Consider the following 20,427-nt stretch of genomic DNA (forward strand, 5'->3'; position numbering starts at 1 on the left):
GAAAGCCCTGCCAAAACCATTGTCATCCAAATGTGACTGTGAGCATAACCAAGGCTACACCCTCTGAGGAGCAACATCAGAGGCTTCACACTGTGTGGAGGTGGTGGGAAAAGACCACTAAAATAACCCAATCTTCACCAAACAAATAAGCAAATCATAACAAGCCCCAGAGGGGTTGGACCAGTACCCAGAGTTGTTACATATATTATCAAATATATCCCGTTTCCAATAAAAAAAATGAGACATGCAAATTAACAGGAAAGTATGACCCCCCACACCAAAAAAAAAAAGCAGGCAACAGAAACTGTGAGAGCAACCAAATTTCAGATTTAACAGAAAAAGACTTCAAAGCAACCATGAAAAATATGTTCAAAGAAAGACTAAAGAAAACCATAATTAAATAAGTAATGTGTGATGATAATGTCACATCAAATAAAGAATATCAATAGATATAAATCATTAAAAAAGGAATCAAATGAATGTTGTGGAGTTAAAAAGCACAATAACTAAAATGAAATTTTCAGAAGAGAGGCACAACAGTAGATCTGAACCAGTTAAAGAAAGACTTAACAAATTTTATGAGTTTACACAATCCAAACAGCAGCGAGAAAGAAGAATGAAGAAAAATGAACAGTCTCAGATAAATGTGGAACACCATTAAGCTCATCTATATATGTATAATGGGAGTAATCGAAAGGAGAGGCCAATGAGAAAGGAGCATAAAAAAATATTTAAAGAAGTAATGGCAGGAAAATACCCAAATTTATTGAAAAACATTAATCTACCCATCCATTAAGCTCAACAAACTCCAAGTAGAATAAATGGAAAGAGATCTGCAAACAGACACATCATGGTAAAATACTGAAAGCCAAAGGCAAGGAGAAAATCTTGTAATCAACAAGATAAAAATGATTTGTCACATACAAGAGAAGCACAATAAAATTAACAGCTAACTTTTCATTAAAAACCAAAAACCCCAGAAGGCAGTGGCATGACATGTTCCAAAAACTGAGAGAAAAAACTGTCAACCAAGAACCTGATATCAGCAAAACTATCTTTTTAAAGTAAAGGCAAAACAGACATTTCCAAATAAACAAACACTGAGAAAATTCATTGCTAGCTGACACCCTTAAAAAAATAAATACTAAAGGAAGTTCTTAAGGCTCGCAAGTAACCCCAAATAGTAATTTGAATCCACATGAAAAAATAAATCTGCTTCTTTTTAAATAGATTTATTCATTCACTCAACAATATTTATTGAGTACCAACACTGAGGCAGGTACTGTTCTAGGTACCAGGGATTTAGCATTGAATAAAATGGATCCCTTGCCCTTAGGGAACAGATAGTCTAGACAATAAACAATAAAATAAAAGATTAAATGATAGACTCCAGTAGGTGACAAGTCCTTAAAAATAAAAAATAAACAAACAAACCAAAAAAAGTGATGTGTAATGAGGTTTAGATGCCAGAAATGAGATGAAGTTGCAGATTTCATTATTAAATATGTAGTCTGGGAAAGGTTTCATTGATAAGATGAAGTATGAGAAAAGCAAAGTATTTGGGAGTATGAAGGAGTTATCAAAGTGGATATCTGGGAGGAAAATATTCCAGGCACAAGTAAGAGCTAGAACCAAGGCCCTAAGACACAAACAACAAGGGTCTTTGAGGAACAGCAAGGTGTGTGGCTGGGGTGAGTGACCAAGGGAGAGAGATAAAGGAGAGAACATAATGATAAGAGGGGGCAAGATCGCATAGGGCCTTACTGACTCTTGTGGTAACTTTGGCTTTCATGCTAAATGAAAATGTAGGGACTACAGGGTTCTGAGCAGAGGAGTAAAATATTCTGATTTAGTTTTTTAAAGAAAACTCTCTGGCTGCTATATTAATAGACTGTACACATAACAATTTGTTAGGAGACTATTGCGCCTCAGTGCCTGGAGTGGAATGGTGATGAGAAATTATTATATAGTGGACCTATTTTGAGGATAGAACCCACCAGATTTATGAATGGATGTGAGTTGTGAGAGGAATTATGGACGATTCAAAGAGATTTTTGGTCCACGCAACTGAAACAATGGAGTTGCCTTCAGCTGAGACAGGGAAGGCTGTGGGTAGAGCAGGTTTTGGATGAGGTAATATTTAAAATCCATTTGGGAGAATGTTAAGCTTCATATACCTTTAAAATTCTTTATAAAAAAACACAAGGGTAAATCATCATACTCTTGGATTTGACAACAGATTCTAGATATGACATCAAAAGCATGAGCAGCAACAATAACTGAACTTCATCAGAATTGAAAACTTTTGTGCTTCAAAGGATACTATCAAGAAAGTGAAAAGTCAACCTACCAAATGGGAGAAAATATTTGCAATTGATATATCTGATAAGGGCCTTGTATCTAGAATATACAAAGATCTTTGACAATTCAATAATAAAAAGCCAAATAGCCAATTAAAAATGGGAAAAGGAATGAATAAAACATTTCTCCAAAGAAGAGATAAAAATGGTCAACAAGCACATGAAAAGATATCTGACATCAGTAGTCACCAGGGAAATGCAAATCAAAACCATGAGATATTACTTCACACCACTAGGATGGCTATAATCAAAAAATCAGATAATTACAAGTGTTGGTGAGGATGTGGAGAAATCAGGACTCTCATACACTATTGGCCTGAATGTCAAATGGTTCAGCTACTCTGGAAAACAGTCTGGCAGTTTCTCAAACAGGCAAACAGAGAGTTACCATCTAACACAGCAATTCCACCCCTAGGTATATAACCAAGAGAATTAAAAACATATGTCCACAGAAAAACTTGTACATGTCTATAACAGCATTTTCATAACAGTCAAAAGATGGAAACAACCCAAATGTTCATCAGCTGATGAGTGAATAAACAAAATGCTGTGTGGGTCCATACAATAGAATATTATTCGTCCATAAGAAGGAATGAAGCATTGATGCATGCTACAACATGGATGAATCTTCAAAACATTGTGTTAAGTGAAGTCAGTCAGTCACAAAGAACCATGTATTATGTGATTCCACTTATATGAAATGTCCAGAATGGGCAACTACATAGAGACAGAAAGTAGATTAGTAGTTGCTGAAGGCTGGGGGGACTAGGAAGATAGGGGTACGATAGCTAATGTATCTCTTTGAGGATTTCTCTTCGAGGTGGCAAAAATGTTCTAAAACTGACAGTGGTGATGGTTGCACGTATCTATGAATATACGACAACTACTGAAATGTATACTTTAAATGGGTAAATTGTACGGTATGTGAATTATATCTCAATTAAACGGTTTTCAAAAATTGATGGGTTAGACCAGGGACCAAGCAAATTTTTTTTGTAAAGGATCAGAGAGTAAATACTTTAGGTTTGTTGGGCCATCCAATTTCTGTTACAACTACTCAACTCTGTTGTTCTTGTGTGAAAGCAATGATAGACAATATGTAAATGGGTTCGAGTGGCTCTGTGCCAATACTTTATTTATAGACACTGAAATTTGAATTTCATATAAATTTCACATCACAAAGCTCTTCTTTGGATTCCCCCCCCCACCACCACCACCTATTTAAAAATATGAAAGCCATTCTTAGTTTGCAGACTACGAAAAATAGGAAGGGGATCATAGTTTGCTGACCCCTGTACTAAGTGCACCTCACCTTCTCTCCATTATGGTTCCCAGTATTACCGTGTTTCCCCGAAAATAAGACCTAGCCGGACAATCATCTCTAATGAGTCTTTTGGAGCAAAAATTAATATAAGATCTGGTCTTAATTTACTATAATATACTACTATAATATAAGACCGGGTCTTATAATGTAATGTAATATAATATAATACAATATAATATACAATACCCGGTCTGTAATAAAAAATATTAATTTTTGCTCCAAAAGACGTATTAGAGTTGATTGTCCAGCTAGGTCTTATTTTCAGGGAACCACGGTAAGGAAATCTCTCTCCCTTACAATCCCCATAAACACTAGTCAGCTTTGATTCCCCTCTCAGGTGTTCCCCATACTCCATCCCTATGCATGGCTCTCTAAGACCCTGGGAAACACAAACCCAGCCAAGCACTCAGCAGCAGAAAAACCTCCTGGATTTCATTTCCAAAACGGAACACCAACTTCAGTCAACTTGGTAAAAAAGTTGAGGGCTCACCATGTGTTCCTTAAGAATGCCACTCACCTTTGGGCGGTGAGGGGGAAGGTTGGGGAACACAGAAATAGGAGAATAAGACAAAGTCAAGCCTCTCTTTAAGAACCTTCTGACTCCTAATCAACTCCAAGAGGAAGTATGCAGGCTCATGGGTCAATAAGCAATACCAAAAAAATAAAAATAAAATGTCTATGATACTATTAGAGCATCACAGTATCACAGAAGAAGGCCGAAGGGAATAGTGAAGACATCAAAAGTTCTAAAAGCCTTTTTTTTTAAAGTTTATTGGGGTGACAATTGTTAGTAAAGTTACATAGGTTTCAGGTGTACAATTCTGTAATACATCATCTACATATCACATTGTGTGTTCACCACCCAGAATCCGTTCTCTTTCCATCACCATACATTTGATCCCCTTTACCTTCATCTACCACCCCCCGCCCCCCTTACCCTCTGGTCACCCCTAAACTATTGTCTGTGTCTATGAGTCTTTGTTTCTTCATTTGTTTGTCTTGTTCTTTTGTTGTTTTCAGTTTTATATACCACATATCAGTGAAACCATATGGTTCTCGACTTTTTATGTTTGACTTATTTTGCTCAGCATCATAATCTCAAGATCCATCCATGTTGTCACAAATGGTACTATTTCATCTTTATTTATGGCAGAATAGCATTCCATTGTGTATATACACCACATCTTTATCCAATCATCTATCAAAGGACACTTTGGTTATTTCCATGTCTTAGCCACAGTAAATAAAGCTGCAATGAACACTGGAATACATATATCTTTACAGATAAATGTTTTCAGATTTTTTGCGTAGATACCCAGCAGAGGGATTGTTGGGTCATATTCTAAAAGCCTTTATTAAGAAGTATTTTATTCTTTCATTTGCCCAACCAGCATTTACTGAGCAGTTAGTATGTGACATGCCCTGCGCTGGGATCCAAGGACACAGAGATTAACAGACATATTGAAAGCACCTAGGTAAGACAGATATATAGAGGAGGGTCACTCCTTGAAAGCAAGAACCATTATTCTATGTGGAGGAAAGTGCTCAATCTCAAAAGCAGAGCCCAGAAACTCTCTCTCCAAGCCTCCCAACCCCACACTGCCTGAGCCCTCACAGTGTTTCACTCTCAACTAATCAGGGAGCTAGCTCACCACCCAGAAATATCAGAAATCTTGGGAAGTGACATATAGGAAAAAGAATCTTACAGATACAGATTCGAATCCCATCTCTGCCACCTCCTCACTATGTCATCTTGAGCTTGTAAAATGCAGACTACCTCACGGTTACAATGTGGAGAAAATGATATCATTTAAGGCACAGTCCTTCACAGTGCCTGTACGTAGAAGGTGCTTCATAAATGTTTGACCGTCCCGAACCTGGGCCCCTAGGCACAAACACCAGTTAGGTCCGAAGGCAAGCGGGGCCCTGGGAGCCAGCTGCTAAGTCCTCCTTAGACAGGAAAAGTCAGAAGCTTACTACCTGAAGCAGGGCTTTTCTCTCTCTGCTGGCTTGACCATTTCTGGCTGCTAAATGACCACTGCATTCGGCCTACCACTTTGTAGAGCCCAGATCCTGCCTACACTAACAGCCCCTTGGGGTTTCTGATTCCACTTCTGGCTCTGCTCTTACCTCTAGGTCCTGCGTACTGTACTGTAGCCGAAACTTCTGCTCTTAACCTTCTCCGTAATCCTCAACCTGGCTTATGGGCTTCTCTCAGCTCCTACTTCCTTGGCTCAGTGTTCCTCCCCTCCCTCCACTAACTGTCATGCACACAGAGACGTCTAAATATAGCAAGACACAGACAAATACAAAAAGGCACAAAATGATGTGCTCGTATATACACAAGTAAACAAACAGGAAGGCACATAGAAACGTACAGACCTACACGGGCACACACAGAGAAAAATGTTACAAGCGTAACTAATCCCTGTCACCAGCAGGATTGCCATCCATAATAGACCGAGCAGACTCACCAACAAGATGGGGAGGAAGGAAAACAACAGTCTGCTTAGTGAGAAAGAATTTCCCTGTCTGTCAAAGCAAACGACGGGCTGGGTTTTCCTAGAAACACGAGAGGTACCATCTGGGGGAGCTGCTGCTTCATCCTGTATCTGGCTAAGGCACTGGACAGATTGCAAACCATGCCTACTCTCTCTGACATGTAAGTCAGCTTGTCTAGCAACTGGTACCCATCCCTGATGCTGGTTGACAATGTGTCTCCTGCTACACCAGCATATGTTAGATTACCTCAACCTTATTCCTCTTGAAACTGCACAATCCCTGTGCATACCACCATTATAGTTTAAAATGTGCTACTGTCATTGCCAGTTGATGTATCTGCCTCTCTCACTAGCATGAGGGCTTGTCAATGGCAGAGTGTCTCATTTTCATTTCTACTTTACAGATAAGGAAAAGTGAGGCTCCAAATTACTTGGCCTTACAGCTATTACATTGCAAAGCTTGGTTGTAAACTCAGGTTCGACTCCAAAGCTCATGCTTTAGACTTTTAAAAAATCAATGTCCAAGAAACTCACAAAAGTTAGGGCTGAATGCTGAATGCATGAGCAATGCCACAGAACTTGGACTCAATGGGGGTTGCAGTCTCTAAGCTGACTATGAGCCACTCCTGGTAGGTGAATGCTACAGCCATCCTACGGCGGGTCATTTCCTTAGCCTAAGGAGCAGGTTTCGCCTGAAGAATGAATGATGTCATTCATGGTATCGGTCCTTTCTGTTCTGTCCAAAGGGCCAGAGCAGAATTCAATCTGTGCTTTGCCTAGATTTAGGGTAGTTTCTCAGAATGTTCTACCAGGCAGGAAATAAAATGGTGATTGCACCAGGAGACAGGCAGGGAGCTAGAAGGCAAAAAACCAGAGCGCTACCTCCAAACTATTAACAGTCCTTTAGGTCAAAAAATAATTACTGCAGCAACAGAAATGTATACATCAAAACCTGTACTGAGGTTATTTGAATAACTGTTTGGATTGGGCCCAGGGGCCAAGGGGAGAGCTCTGCTTCCCAGGGGCTGGCACAGGAGCACCAGTGGGAATCAGAGGAGGCTCTGAGCACAAGATGAGTCCAGGAAAAATAAAACAGGATGACTTAGCTCCCCTCATGGGACTCCATATGGTAAGGGATCTGAATTTGATGTAGGTGAGAGGGAATCACCACCAGCATTCTCCCATAGCTTTCTTGCCGTCTTAGCTTCCCCAGAAGTGACAGTTACAAAAAAGAAAAACGAAGGGAGTGAAGGAGGAGAGAAATTCTCCCAAACAGAATATCTCAGGGCTCTTCAGTCTGGTATCCTCAAAAACCACCTACACCTTCTCAGAAAAACAGGCAACCTAGCTGTCAGTTAGCCAACCAAGGATCTCCACTTCCAGAAACCATGGTGCTTCAGACTTGGAAACACCTCTACTTATCTGCCAAACTTTGGAGTGGGAGAAATGGGGAGAGACATCAGCATGGTTTGCGAAGGGTTTTCTATGGGGTCCTACGGATTCTTATGGACCGAGCTACGGAAAGGCAGGTGGGAGGTGACCAATGCAGTGACACTTCTATTTTTTAACATCTTTACTGAGATATAATTCACATGCCAATTCAGTGTACAACTCAAGGGTTTTTATTTAGCAGATTCACAGAAGTGTGCAACTATTACCAGCAGTTAACGTATTCATCAGCCTGATGCAGGTCTGAGTTGCAATAACCCCAATAACCCAAGAAACAAATAACTAGGAGCTAATTCAGTCTCAGTTTCCTTATCGGTTATATGGAAAAATCCTTTCAGCACTCTCAGTGTCTTTTCTTTTCTTTTCTTCGTCTATGCTCCTCTAGTATCTGTTTTTCTCTAAGTCTTTCCTTAATTATTTTAACTACAGTGATTTTCACCTCCATTCAGGTTTCTATATGTGATTCATAGCATAGGGTAGAGGGACAGGGAAGGGGAGCAGAGAAGATCAGACGTGCACATCATACACTAACATGTCTGGAGCCCAGAGCCTAGCAACTCCTAGAAACAGCACACCACCGACTCAGCTGCTAATCTTGCCAAGAACTCACAAGTCCAAAGCACCCTGTCCCCCCATACCGCTGACCAGCCAACTTTATACTCTTGTTCTGCCCTAAGGAAACAATTTAAGGGGCACACAGAAAGATAAGACAGAATCTTTGCTTTAAAAAGCTTAACTCATCACCTTTAAGTTAAGGCCCTGCACCAAGCATAATGGGAGAAACACTGATGAATAAGACCTGGTTCCTTCCCCCCGGAGGCACTCGCAATCTAGTAGGACGGACAAGGATGGACCCAACTAATTACAATGCCGAGCAACATGCCAAATGAGAGATTCATGTCAAGTGTTCTGGAACATAAGTAAAGAAGGATCATCTCCCACTGTAGGGGAACAAACAAGATTTCTTGGAGGAAACATTTAATCTAGGCCAAAACTACTCAATCAGGGGCAATTTTGTCCCCCAGGACCATTGACAACTGGCAACAGAGACATTTTTGGTTGTTACAACTTGGGGGTGGAGCGGGGTAGAGGTTTGCTACTGGATCCAGTGTGTAAAGGCTAGAGATGCTGCTGAACATCCTATAATGCACAGGACAGCTCCCCAAAACAACAAATTATCTGGCCCAAAATGTCAATAATGCTGAGGTTGACAAACCATGATCTAGGCCTTGGTGGACAAGTGGAACGTTTACAGGCAAAAATGGGAGGCAGAGAGATGCCAGGATGAGGAGTTATCTGGACCAAAGGCACAGGAATGGGACCTGAAGAGCGAATAAGGGACAGAATAAGGGAATGCAGTGTAACGTGAACTAGTCAGGTGAGCTAAAGTCTGATTGTGGGAACACTGAAGGGCAGGTTAGAGTTTAGATTAATTTAGTAAGCAAAGGTAAGCCACTTGCTTATAATTTCATCATTTCTGAAATAGTTATTAACACCTAGCTCACAGAGTGGTTGAGGATTGAATGAAACTGTGTATGTCATCAGCTGGCATCGGGCTTGGCACGTGGGAGGGATGCTACTGTCTCACCAACTCCCTTTACAAGGTAGGAGTAATGATCAGAGTTGTGCTTGTTAGTAATTCCAGTATTAGTGCAAAAAGACAAACTTACAAGCAAGGCAATATAATCGAAATCATTAGGTAAATTTTATGGGACAGACTGTGTGCTACAAGAATTAGTACTGAGGGGCAGCCGGATGGCTCAGTTGGTTAGAGCGCGAGCTCTGAACAACAGGGTTGCCGGTTCAATTCCCACATGGGCCAGTGAGCTGCACCCTCCACAACTAGACTGAAGACAATGAGCTGCCGCTGAGCTTCAAGAGGGGCGAGTGAATGGCTCAGTTGGTTAGAGCACAAGCTCTCAACAACCAGGCTGCCGGTTCAATTCCCGCATGGGATGGTGGGCTGCACCCACTGCAACTACAGATTGAAAATGACAACTGGACTTGGAGCTGAGCTGTGCCCTCCACAACTAGCTTGAAGGACAACGACTTGGAGCTGATGGGCCCTGGAGAAACACACTGTTCCCCAATAAAATTAATTTTTTAAAAAAGAGAGAGTTAGTATTGAGATGAGAAAGGTCAGTGGGTGGGAAAGTCAGGGACGGTTCATGAAAAGTAAGACTGGAGCACTCCAGAGGACACCTGGAACTGATACAGACAGGGCCAGGGGTTGGAGGGAGAGGTATGAGAAGTTAATTCCAGGTAAGGAGAACTACCTGAGCAAAGAAAGCGAACTGGAATAAATATGGAAAGCTATGAGACAAAGGACAAGAGTGGTAGGAGGTGTGTCTAGAGAGTCTTCCGAAGAAGGCTAAGACCACATTTGAAGGGATGGAGTATTTGGCACAGGAAGTCAAATGGAACAAGAAAAGGAAATCATGCACAAGACACAAAGCCAACACGTAGTTTAGGAAGATCAGCAGCAGCATATATTACATGGGCTGGTAGAAGAGAAATCGGAGGCAAGGGAACACTCAGAGGTGTCTACAGCTAACTGGATAAAAGGAAAGGAGGCCCAAACGCTGAGGAGAGAATAACAATTATTAGTAATCATGATAATAACTTTTGAGCATAACTCAGCTACTTACGTTCATCCAGATTAGCCCGTTCTGGCCATAGCACCGGGCTTCTCTCTCACTCCCGATATAACACTTCCCATCAAGTCCAAAACCTACTGGCCCTTTGGATATCATATCACAAGTGGAACTACTGGCTGCTCCCCTCAGGGTTTAGTTCCTCCAGCCGGGATTCCACCTGGTGCCAGATTCCATCCTTTCCCAACTCTCACAACTTCCTAAGACCTAGCATGCCTCTCAGGTGGGACAATAAAAAAAGGTAAAAAACAAGTTAACTTCTACCATGCTAAAGTCAAGTAGATCTCATAACAGTGCTATAATACGGCTTTGTTGTTCAAAATAGACAGGAGGCTGGGTGAGCTACCAGAGAAGTTGCAGCTCCTAGAAAAATGTGGCCCTGCTCTACCGAGCCCCCCTTTCCTTAATATCAGCCACTCAGCAAAGATAGAACCAGCGCCTGCAGAGTCCCACCCCCTACTGTGGGGATGACTCCCACAGCAGAATGTTGGGATGCCCTGGGATGATGAGAGAGCTCATTTGGAATTCTTGCCAGCCCTCACTATCTATACCATCATGTTATGGGAGGAAAAAACATGGATTTAGCACATATATGTGGTAGGTATTGTGCTTGGGGCTTTGCATACATTAAATTCTTACAACAACCGTGCAAAGAGTTACCCTCCTCAAAAAGCTGAATACAATGAGGCTCACAGAGGTGAAGTTATTTGCGTACTTGTCACATAGTCAGTGAGTGGCAACGCCAAGTTTTGAATACAAGTCCGTCTGCATCAAAATGTATGCTTTCTGAGGATAACAATAACAATAATAACAAAAACTAACTTTTTATAGAGCCTTTTCTATGTGCCAGGCCCTGCACTAAGCGCTTTATATGCATTATTTCGTTTAACCTTTACAATAACTTCATGAGGTGCCTACTATTGTTACTCCACTTCTAATGAAGAAACTGAGGCTAAAAGGAATAAGTAACTTCTCCAAGTTTCCACAGCTGGTAAAAGCAGAGCCAGGTTTAAAGCCAGGTCTCTGGGACTCTAGAGCACAAACTCTTAACCCTGTGCTATATTTCTACACCAGAAACCACAGACACTAACAGAAGCTTAAGTAGATTTTCCAGCTTCCCAGGCTCCTAGTGCCACCTACCCACCCCATCCCCCAAAATGTGTGATCACAGGCTTACTCAAGCCTGACACCATGCTGCTACAGTGGCGGCGGTCAATCATTCCACACACTGATTAAGCATCTACCAGACTCTGCTGGGCACCGGAGAAACCAAGGCAAACAAACCCCATAAGGTCAGTCCCTGCCCGAAAGAGGCTCACAATTTGGTGAGAGAAACACATCAGTCGAACAAACTGTTAAATATAACTTTCAGAGGCAGGTAGTTTTCCTGGATATATAGAGGAAAGATAAAGGGGAAAGTAACTAGCATTCATTGAGCCTGAATTGTGTGTCAGGTAACGTGCCGGGAATTTTTTTTTTTAATATTATGAAATTAACTTTGGGGGTGGAGGGAATAGAGTTCTATTTTAATTTTAATACACAGTTAGATTCTTGTAACTGCCTCTCCAATCCAGACAGGACAATTCTATTACCCCCCAAAATTCCCTCATGCTCTCCTGTAGTCAAACCTTCCCCACACTCCTAATCCTTGGTAACCACTGATCTAGCCTCCATCCCTCTAGCTTTGTCTTTCTCAGAATGTCATGTAGATGAAATCATATAGTATGTAACTTTTTGAGACTGGTTACTTTCACTCAGCATAGTGCCGCTGAGATTCATCTATGCTGTGTGCATCAACCGTTCATTCCTTTGCAATGTTGAGTAGTGTTCCATAGTTTTTTATCCAGTCAAACATTGAAGGACGTTTGATTTGTGTTCAGTTTGGGGTGATTATGATCAAAGCTACTATAAACATTAGTGCACAGGTTTTAGCATGAATATAAATTTTCATTTATCTATCGGGGTAAATACCTAAAAGTAGAATTGCTGGCCCATGTAGTAAGTTATGTTAAACTTTATAAGAAACTTTATAAGCAAGAGTTCCAATGACTCTTCCTCGTTGCCTAGCACTTGGTATTTTCCGTGTTTAAATTCTAGCCATTCTATTAAGTGTGTAGTGGTCTCTCATTGTGGCTCTAATTTGTACTTCCCTAGTGACTAATGACATTAAGCATCTTTGCATATGCTTATTTGTCACCCAAATATCTTCTTTGATGAAGTGTCTGTTCAATTTTGTTTTTCATTATTTATTGAGTTGCTTGTTTTCTATTGTTGAATTTTAAGAGTTCTTTATTTGTACTGGGAACTTTTAACAGCACTTATTTCACTTAGTTCGGAAAACAACCCTGCAAAGGTAGAAATCATTAACCACCATTTTAGCCTGAGAAAATCAAAGCGGAAGTCACTAAACTCCTATAATCTGATCACAGTTCGGGCCAATTTCAAAGTTTACTTATTACTCAGTCACCTGTGACATGCAGACCACCAGAATGCAAGCTCTATCAAAGTAGGGATCTTATCAGTTTTGCTCACTATGAAATCTACAGCCCTACAATAGTGCCAGGCACATAATAGGTATTGAGTAAGAATTTGTTTAATGATGAATAAATGTCCTTAATTTTTCATCTAGGCTCCAGAAAAGAAAATAACACTTCTTTCAAAGAGTCTGGTCCAGTCAAGGGGACAGTGGTTTTAGGCCCTCGTCTGTCCACCTCAGACCTGTCAGGACAACAGTCTGCAGGATGGACACATGGCAGTACCCCACCAGGGCTCTGAATAGACATAGGTGATGAATTCCCACACTGCCAGGCTGGTCGAACCCCCTGCCATCTTGGCAAGAAAGGCAGTCACCAGCAGTGCCATGTTGCTCATCTGAAGGACAAAAGCAAGCAAAGACAGCACTTGATCAGACAAACTAGCTGCCCCCCCCCCACAGAAACGAGATTGTATTTCCTATAAAATGCCTGCTGAGTCTCAGTTTACCATAAATCTAATTTCACAGCTCACAGCAGAGTAGATACAGCATTCAGAAATGAGAATGAATTAAAGAGACAGGACACTGTAAGAAGAAATCACAACCCTGCACATAACAATGTAGACACTGGGGTAATAGTGCAAGAGGCCCTGAAGACATGCTTTGAATTATTCAAATAAAGTTAACACTCTGCTCACAATAATCTGTAAGAAAAAACATTTCAAAAAAGGCTAAAATTTTTAAAGATCTACTACTGAGGTTATAGTTCAATTATCTGAAAAACTTACTGATACGTATGAGGCTGAATAAACGAGGCCTTAATAGAGTATCTTCAGACTTCTACTACGGTCCTTGGGAAATCATCTTTTAAAGGAGTCAGAAAAATCTTGGGTCCTTGATGGCCACCACAACCACGGTTTCCTCTCTGGTGCCTCAGTGTCCATTATCCAATATCCTAAGCCCTGAGCTGTCCACCCAACTTTCTAGTTAGATCCTGATCTCCGAGGTTGCTCACATGTGGTTACACTGACTTAAGCACACGCATTTTGCTAACATGACTTTTACTTTCAAAGACAGTAGTGTGTGAGTGATTGTGCAAACCCAGACTAGCAGGCTACTCTAAGCACCAGAGGCCTGAAATTGCAGGAAGAGCAGCTGAAGCCACGGCAGGCAGAAGCTATGCTGAAAAAGAACAGCTCGCCAGGCACAGTGCAGGGTGACAGCTTTTGTGTTATTTTAGAACAGTTTGTGCTGATGAGCTTTTTGTTGTGGTAACATTCCTGTAAAAAGAACATTTTCTTCTTCTTCTCATTTATAAAGCAATTCAGTAGAAAGTGAAAAAAGAAGGAGGGACGATGACAAAGATATCCAGGAATTCGTGGATCTTGGATCCTATCACCTTCCTAACTGTGGTGCCATCCTCTTCTAGTCCTCCCATGGCCAGGCCCTTGGAGGGAGATGAGGACACCATGAGGTCGTATTCACTCCCAGGAACATGGCTCTATTCTCAGCACAGACAAAACTGGGTCCTGCGAGGACCAAGGACACTTCTAGTTGTGACCAAAAGTGCAGATGTTTTCATCACGGTTGTTGTCTTTGCTCGAGAACCTACAGTTGTCACGTTCAGGAAGTATGCAAATCTTAGCCTGGTTGCCCAGGCCCCACTTTCCAGGTTTCTGTCCTGTGGATTTCTCCCACAGCCACTCTGTCTAACCAAACCCACCCACCACGCTTCTTACTACCTCCACGTCTTGGCTCACGCTCATTCCCTACTACTCAGGCTGCCCCCTTCCACTCTACCAAATTCTACTTTGCCTCCAGGGAGCCTTTTTTTCCCCTCTTATAAACCCCTTAGACATTATCTAGTTCAGCCTAATACCAGCATCCCCTGCCCAATCAGTGGAAGGCCGTGTCTACTTGTCAATCGTCAGTGACACAGAGTTCACTACCTACCTACCACAGAAGTCTGTTCTACGATGAGATAGTGCAGTTACGCAATCTTTTTATTCTAAAAGAATGTGCCTATATTTTACTTTCACCTCATTTGTCCTGGCTCTGCCCTTAGAATAAGGGAAACAATACAGCTGTACTTAACAGCATGAGCTTTGAAATCAGATCTCTGCTCATATCCAGTGTGTCCTTGAACAAAATGCTTAACCTTTCCAAGGCTCCAGTCCTTGATAATAATACCAACTTTATAAGGTTGTTAATAAAGTTAAAAGAGTAACTATGCAAAGAACTTAACACCGTGCCTGGCATAGCGTAAGAGTTTAATAAATGATAAGCTAGTGCTGTGGTTTTCTTTGTTTTCATCATTGCTATTTAAGTCTGACTCCTCCACTTATAATGTGTTTGAAGACAGAAATTATATTACCCAAATCTTTTCTTCCCAAGGCTAAAGTTTCTTCACTAGATTATAAATTATATGATGGCAGATGTATCTGTCCTATTTACTGCCACATCCCCAAGTCTAGAACAGAACCTGGTACATACATAATAGACACTTACAAATATTGAATTGTATTGAATGCTGTCTGCATTTCATAGTTTCTATACTCTTCATCATTCACGTCACCCCGCTCTATGTAGTCTCTTGCTGTTCAAATGCTTCTGACAACGTGAGATGCAAAAATGAACTGAGAACTTAAAGGCAGGCTAAGCGCCAGGGAGGAGAGACTCAGATGACCTGCCCTTCCTGACACGTACATATCACTATTACGAATCTGGCACAACTTGGCAGGTCCACCACACTGCTGGCTCGTGTTGAGCTTGAAATCAACTGAAACCTTTCCATCTTTTCACACATGATGACTTTGTACTTACTTACTGACTTTGTACTCTCTGGATTGGAGCTGTAGTAATGCCAAAAGGTGAAACAATAACAGAGTTTTTCCCATCTACAGGTTCCTCTCGTTCTTACTCTCTGGACCACTGAATTGGTTCCCAGTAACTGCAGCCTGGAATTTGGAATGATCTTTCTAGAAACATTTGTTTCTTCCTCCCAAATAGAGTATACGCTCCCAGAGGGCAAGATCTAACTGTCTTCCCTTCTCTCCCTCATGCCCACAAAGGGCTGAGCTCAGAGTAAGTACAGCCTGATACCCTCCATCTACAGCAGGATTACAGTAAGGATCCGGGGAAACTGTAGAGACCAACCGTGGGGCTCCCTCTTCCTCTCAAACAGCACAGCTCAGTCAGCGTTGTGCTTCTAGCCGATAGGCAGACGGGAGCCAGTCCAGGCACAAGACACAGACACACGGCCTGCACTCTGAGCAGCTGGCTCGTAGAGACTGCTCTGCTGAGAATCACCTCCCCTGACAGGGACGAGTTCTGCGAGAACAAGCCAGTATCAAGAACATCTCTCCACAGAGAACAGCCTGTCTAGACAGCTTTTGGGGATAGTTCACAGAGGAAAAGAAGAGAGCCGCGGTGGCGAGAGGGCTCACCTCATCACTTTCTTCCACATCCACATCACCATTGGCATCATCATCCATCAGCTTGTGGATGTTGCGGACCGCATCGAAGCTGAGCTTCTCATCCTCACTGTGGCAAAGGGGCTTGTCAATCCGGCAAAACTCTGTAAAGGAAAAGCCAGAGACAACATTACCGGGGGGCTGCCACCCAAGCTCTATTACCCACCTGTCTCAGTATCCTTTGCTACCTGATTCCTCATGTAGCCACCGGACCGGCTCTTTGCACAGTGAGACAAGTGTCTCATCCTGCCTTTAACTACCTCCCCAAGGACGTACTGAGCTCCCTCATTTAGGGACAATGCAGGGAAGCCCAGCATAAGACTAAGAATACATTGGGACCCAGACAAAGAACATGAATAGGTAACTCACGAGAAAAAAATACAAATGAGAGAAAATACAAATAGCCAGTGAACATAGGAAAAAGTTTAGCCTCACTAGTAACCAAAGAAATACATATTCAGATGAAATATTATTTTTAATCAGTCAACAAACAAGTGTAAATTAATACAAATCTTTCTAGAGACAGGAAAATAGCCCATTCATTCCAATACCAGAATAATATGTAGTTTTCCTTTTTGTTCACCTGGTCACTGCTGGGACATATAATGCCAGCCACAGGTTAACTGGGGAAACCCTTCATATCGTATGCCTTCCCACAGTGACATTTAGCAAATATCTGTTAGGCATCGAAGGTCCTGAGTTCATCTGGTGCAACAGCTTGGGAAGCCTGGAGTGCGGCTTCCTCTGCCCACCAGCACACACAGCCAGTCACGCAGAAGTAAAACCAGCTCAAGAGCCTAGGCCACCTGGGTCTTCCATGACACCTCTCTTACAAGCCTGAGAAACAGCTCGCCTGACGGATGTGCACATCACAAAGAGTCTGGAATCTAGTCTCAGCTCTACCACATGACCTTAGGGAGGTCACGTCCCTTCTCCGGGCCTCAAGTTCGTTATTTGAAAAAGATATTTTAAATAGTTTCTAGTATTTGTTCCAATTCCCAGATTCTAAAATTCCTCTTTCCTTTTGACCCTGATCTTCATAACTACTTTCTAGGCAAAATACTCTTCGGGTCACCCCCAAAGAAGATAGAAGAAAAACCCTGAATTCCCAGATAATATAAGAAGCTGTCACCGGACGGAAAGCAAAGACAGGGTAAAGAGACTGCTGCTCTGAAGCCTTCTAGAAGACACTGATCAAAGACCTGAAACACTCTAATCCATTTAATCATTTACTTGTCTGCTGGTCAGACACTGACAGGTCGAGACAGGTCCCCTCCCTAGCACTTGCTAGTTGCTCCAACCCTTTTAAAAATGAGACAGGGGTATACAAATAAAAATTTTAAGTGTCCCAGACGTAACTCAATAACAGTATCTTGAATATTTAGTTCACAGATGTTAACTACTACGTCCCAAGTCAAAGGCAGTTGAAGAGCCACAGTGAGAGCCCAGGTCTGCCGACTCCCAGGCCAGCACTTCACCTGACTGCCTTTATGCCCAGGTGACCAGAGGTGTTAGGCAGGCTTCATCTTCTGGAAGCCACAAATGGTAATACTGGTAAGAGGCACACTGAAAAAATGGCTTTAGGAAAAAAAAAAAAGTAAGACGAATAGTATGCATACAAAAGAAGTATCTCCATGTAACCTTATGTTCCCCTATATTTGTCCTGCCAAGTTGGAGTGGGGAGTGGAGGGTGGGTCGAGGGGTGCTGGGTACTGAAGGAAAGAGCAGAAAGTAGCCAAAGATTAAGGCATTGTTTCTCAACTTCCTCACTAGCAAGAGCACTTGGCATAACTGTTTCATTCATGGACTCCTATTCGTGACGTAGCTATCCAAAAAAAATTGCAATGAAGCAATAAGCAATAAGTACTTCATAGATAAAGCACACAGTACTGAGATTAGCACAACCAACATAACACTTTTCCTTCCTTATTCCTGTTTTTGCATTGCTCAAAGGTACATACGATTTCCCATCGGAGTTTTTTTTTGATCAGCATATGATATGCCCATTTAAACAACATTTATTGAACGTTCTTCCTATGTCAGGCTCTGTAATCAGCATGGGGCATAAACAGATGAATCAGATTTCATCTTTGCTTTCAAGGAGCTCCATTATAAAAGTGGAGGAGATAGGCAATTAAAACACTATGTGCCTAGTGCCATGATAGAATGAAGATTACTCTGGGGGTCAGCAAACTTTTCTGTAAAAGACCAGAGAGTCAACAACTTAGGATTTATGGGCCATTTACTCTCTGTTACAACTACTTAACTCTATCATTGAGCATAAAAGCAGCCATAGACAAAACAGAAGTAAATGAGCTTAGCTGTGTTCCAATAAAACTTTATTTACAAAAAAAGGTGGTGGGCTGGATTTGGCCCCTGTCTGTAGTTTGTGGACCCCTGTTCTAGAGGACTATTGGTAGCACACCTGAACCACGCTGAACTGACAAATTTCTGACCCAAAGGAAAGAAATGCAATCTTTTCATTAGACTATATCTACCACACACAGGTTTATACTAAGTAAAGCACAACTTCTAATAGGCTTTTTAAAATAATGGAAATAGTTTACCAAGCTCTAGGGACTGGGGTTCTCCAGAGTAGGCACCATTAGCCTGAGGTCTGCCAGCCCCTTTCCCAAAAGCCCACGGCAAGTCCAAGAAGTTTAGGCTTCAAACACCAGGCTCTGATTTGTAACCTGATCAGACAGGTGACCTTTGCTGCTGGCATCATCTGGCATAGAGAAGGATAAAAGGGATTAAGGATAAGAGAGTATAAAATCTTGATATCCCATATGGCTGTGGACTCCTGTCCAGAGAAAACATGTCAGCCAAAATTCACAAATTACCCCTTCAACTGAGACCTTTTCTACCTTATTTTATAAATTCTCATCTGGCAAGGTTTCCCAGAGCCATCTGGAAATACCTTAGAAGATCCATCCATTTAGCAACACATTATTACCGCAATGAAAGGCCCTGGACTTGCAGTCAGAACACGTATGTGAAAATCTCAGCTTCATCAGTTACAACCATATGATATTGAACAAGTTGCTTAACTTCTCTGTGCCTCCAATATCTCATGTGCAAAATGAGGATAATCATCTCTGCTGCATGGGGCTTTTGTGAGAATTAAATTAGACCACATTTGTTAAAACACCTAGCAGAGGTCCTGCATAAAGCCAGCATTCAATACATTTGTAGTTTCTTTCTTTTCTCTTACAGCAGCAAATGAATAGTTTCCATCTTCTGCTAACCAGCTACTTTCCCTGTCAGACCCTGAAGACTCAAATGCAGGAGGTATAGTCCAATCAAATCGACCAGTCGCACGTTCTAGATAAGCTGGCAAGTGATGCTGATTCCCACATTTACGTGGCGATCATTGGTAACATTTATCATACTCTGTTGCAGTTGCCTGTTTAATTTGTCTTCCCCATCTGATTATAATTTCTTTAAGGGCTTGGGACCTTGTCCCCAGCAGCAAGCAAAAGCCAGTTCTTGATAGGTGCTCAGTAAATGTTTTTTTGAATGAATGACTAAATAAAATACCAAATCCAAAATTATGTGTAGGATTCGCTAGGCAGAAAAGAGAAGAATTCTAAGTGGAGAATATAGCATATGACCAGATTTTATAATTTTTTGGCCTGAAGATCCCTTTATACTCTTAAAATTTTTTAATCCCAAAATTATTTGATATTTGCCATACTAGAAATAAAAACACAAATTCTAATATTTAGCAATAATTCATTTTAAAACAATGAATCTCCTATGTGTTGATATAAATAATGTGTTTTTATGAAAATAATTGTTTTCTGGAAAAAGAATTATGAGAAGGGTGGGACTGTTTTACATTTTTGCAAATCTCTTTAATGTCTGGCTTAATAGAAGACAACTACAGTCTTATTATATCTGTTTCCACAGTCAGTGTGTTGTGGTTGAAGATTAAAACAGACATGCAATTGTAAAAGGCACGAGTCTTTTAATAACCTATCAGATAATTGTGGACATTCTCCTCTGATACTACACCAAAACTCACCAAGTAGTAGGTTTATTAAATGTTAGTTGCAATGTGAAATCTGAAACTATATGGATGAATTTTTTGTACTCCATTAAAATCCATTGGTTATCTTGTACTTTGAACAGATCTTTTATCCATGCGTGACTTTGTAATATAATGCACTGGTCATTTGGAAACTACTGAT

At 41.4% G+C, this 20,427-nt stretch overlaps 1 protein-coding gene across 5 annotated transcripts in view; it reads right to left on the reverse strand.

Annotated features, from left to right (window-relative positions):
• Window positions 1-20,427, reverse strand: part of STIM1 (stromal interaction molecule 1) — a 176,952-nt gene that overhangs the window by 66,134 nt on the left and 90,391 nt on the right. For all 5 annotated transcript variants that reach the window (XM_033119853.1, XM_033119855.1, XM_033119857.1 and 2 more), the window contains exon 2: window positions 16,208-16,338. In XM_033119853.1, coding sequence (XP_032975744.1) covers window positions 16,208-16,338 — 131 coding nt within the window. The remainder of the gene's footprint in view (window positions 1-16,207; window positions 16,339-20,427) is intronic.

Source organism: Rhinolophus ferrumequinum, chromosome 11 (assembly GCF_004115265.2).
Source record: "Rhinolophus ferrumequinum isolate MPI-CBG mRhiFer1 chromosome 11, mRhiFer1_v1.p, whole genome shotgun sequence".
In the NCBI taxonomy this organism is placed as follows: Eukaryota; Metazoa; Chordata; class Mammalia; order Chiroptera; family Rhinolophidae; genus Rhinolophus; species Rhinolophus ferrumequinum.